A 2225-nucleotide genomic window follows, 5' to 3' on the forward strand; every position below is an offset into this window, starting at 1 on the left:
AACCCATTCTTATTAATGTGTAATACTTTCCTCTGAGTCTGATTTGTCATCCATTTTTAGAATCATTACATATTTGAAAATAATACTAATTAGTTCAAAGTGGTCGCTTATAAATTTGAACAGAAAATCAAACGTCTTAATCATGTTATTCAAATTCTTACATTTTTTGTCTACTTAATATGACAATTTTTGGAAAGACATGTACTAATACTACCCACTGTGGATATGGTTTTGTTAAATTTTCTTTCTACTTACAACAGTTTGGGAATGATATGTTTTTGTGGTATGTTGTTTTATGTAGAAAAGATCCTGATTGCTAGACTTTCTAATGGATAATCTTATGTGTCAGTATAAAATGCCCTGTCTTTTTACCCCAGGTAGCAAGCACATCATCTCAGAGACTGATATGGCAATCCGTGCTTTCATTATGTTAGCTCTGCCTACTAGAACTCAACTTGTTCCTTCAGTTCTCTGTGTTAGGATTTGTCTCCTAAAAAGGACACAACTGTGTTTGCACTTAAATCTGGGCTGTGAGTACATGACTTTTATTCAGAGAAATTACCCCCTTTATGGTTATTATGACAACAATGTTTAGCCTAATGACTGACATCATTTTAATTTTCCTGTTTATGATACTTTTTAATTGTACTATAAGCCCTCCCTTTTGTTTCTATGCCTAAATCAGGTTTTGNTGATACTTTTTAATTGTACTATAAGCCCTCCCTTTTGTTTCTATGCCTAAATCAGGTTTTGTTTTTTCCCCTCATTTTGTAGCTACTTATAATATAGCATTTCACAACTCGTGAAACACTATGCATATTTGTCAAACTACTAAGCTCACCAATTCTTGGTCCCTCTTATTATGCAAGTATAGAAAACTACTCTAATGTTTCTCTCTTTTTTTTTTTAATGCCAGTCTGACCAAATATACTCCATCTGGGGTAATAACAATAAATCACTTTAAAATAAGACCACTTTGGAGTTTAATAAACCCATGTATTAACTATTATGAGCCAGGAAAAGGCAGGACAAGTAACTTCATATTTAATTAGTAAGAAGTTAGTTCCATTTATCTTTCAACATTTCTGCATCCTGCAAAAGACAAAGCTCTTACCGTTTCTTTTGGAATCTGCATCTGGCTTGGCTCTGCATTCTAGAAGAATTGAAGAAAAACATAAATACGGACTGACCAAAGCCATCTTCAACACATAGGGACACAACGCTTTATTTTAAAGGAAATTTTGTTGGGTCTTAAAATCAACAAAATATATAAAGGGTGATTATGCTATGGTTGATGTATTACTCTGTCTTCCAAACTTTCACTGATGTGTCTATTAATGTGCATATTTTAAGAAATTTTTGTATATGTAAATTTTTACTTGCTCGTTTGCATTAATTTATTATTTGAAGGAAAACAAATCTCACCAAACTGCTTTCCTAATCATGGCACTATTTCTAATTTTGTTTTTTAATTTTCCCAATCAAATCTAAATTTTAAGGTATAGGATCATTTGATAGCTAGGCAGGATAATAACAGTCTGAACCACAATCTGAGCCACTAGCTTTATACTTTAAAATATCACACAAGAGATAAATGTAATTTTTTCCCATGTAATATAGACTTGTTTTAATTACATAGGTAACTTATAAGTTTGATTTATAAAAAAGGCCCATATTGACAAAAGTATTTATGTTTAGACACACAGAATTTAAACAGACAACCCAAACAGGAAAAGAGTTATGTTAATTTGACTCAAAGATAATTAAAGAGTTATGCTAAATGGATTCAAAGATAATTTTTAAATGCCCTCCTTTAAGTTTTCAGGATTTTATTCTTTAAATCTTGAAAAGCAGCTGCAATGTGCTTAATAGACTGACCACCTATTGGCTCACTCCTCAATGAAAAGCTCACAAGCAATAAATTAAATAACCAAGAAAAAAAAGTAGGCAGCAGAAGGGAAAAACAGAAGCCTGGAAGATCAAAATTGGACAAGAAGAACCTGCATAACCTTAAGCTGGCTATATGTTGGCACTAACTCTGGAAAAGACTGCTGAAGAGCAGTGTTTAAGCTTTGGCAATTTAATAATACTAACGATCATGGCTTGGATACACTGAGGAAAAATTAAGCCTTCATCAAATTACGTCTAGAGTTTAGTTGTTTTTTTTTTTTTTAAGTGCTCATTTACAATTTAATAGAGACATCTCCAGATTTAGGATCAGGTGG

The 2225-nt window shown here is 32.1% G+C and overlaps 1 protein-coding gene across 14 annotated transcripts in view; it reads right to left on the reverse strand.

Annotated features, from left to right (window-relative positions):
• Window positions 1-2225, reverse strand: part of PARD3 (par-3 family cell polarity regulator) — a 714454-nt gene that overhangs the window by 282246 nt on the left and 429983 nt on the right. For 8 of the 14 annotated variants that reach the window (XM_008568718.1, XM_008568722.1, XM_008568723.1 and 5 more), the window contains one exon: window positions 1115-1153. The exons of the other annotated variants lie outside the window; for them this stretch is intronic. In XM_008568718.1, the coding sequence (XP_008566940.1) occupies window positions 1115-1153 (39 nt within the window). The remainder of the gene's footprint in view (window positions 1-1114; window positions 1154-2225) is intronic. 14 annotated transcript variants of the gene reach the window in all.

The sequence above is a fragment of the Galeopterus variegatus genome, unplaced genomic scaffold (genome assembly GCF_000696425.1).
Source record: "Galeopterus variegatus unplaced genomic scaffold, G_variegatus-3.0.2 Scaffold436, whole genome shotgun sequence".
Taxonomy (NCBI): Eukaryota; Metazoa; Chordata; class Mammalia; order Dermoptera; family Cynocephalidae; genus Galeopterus; species Galeopterus variegatus.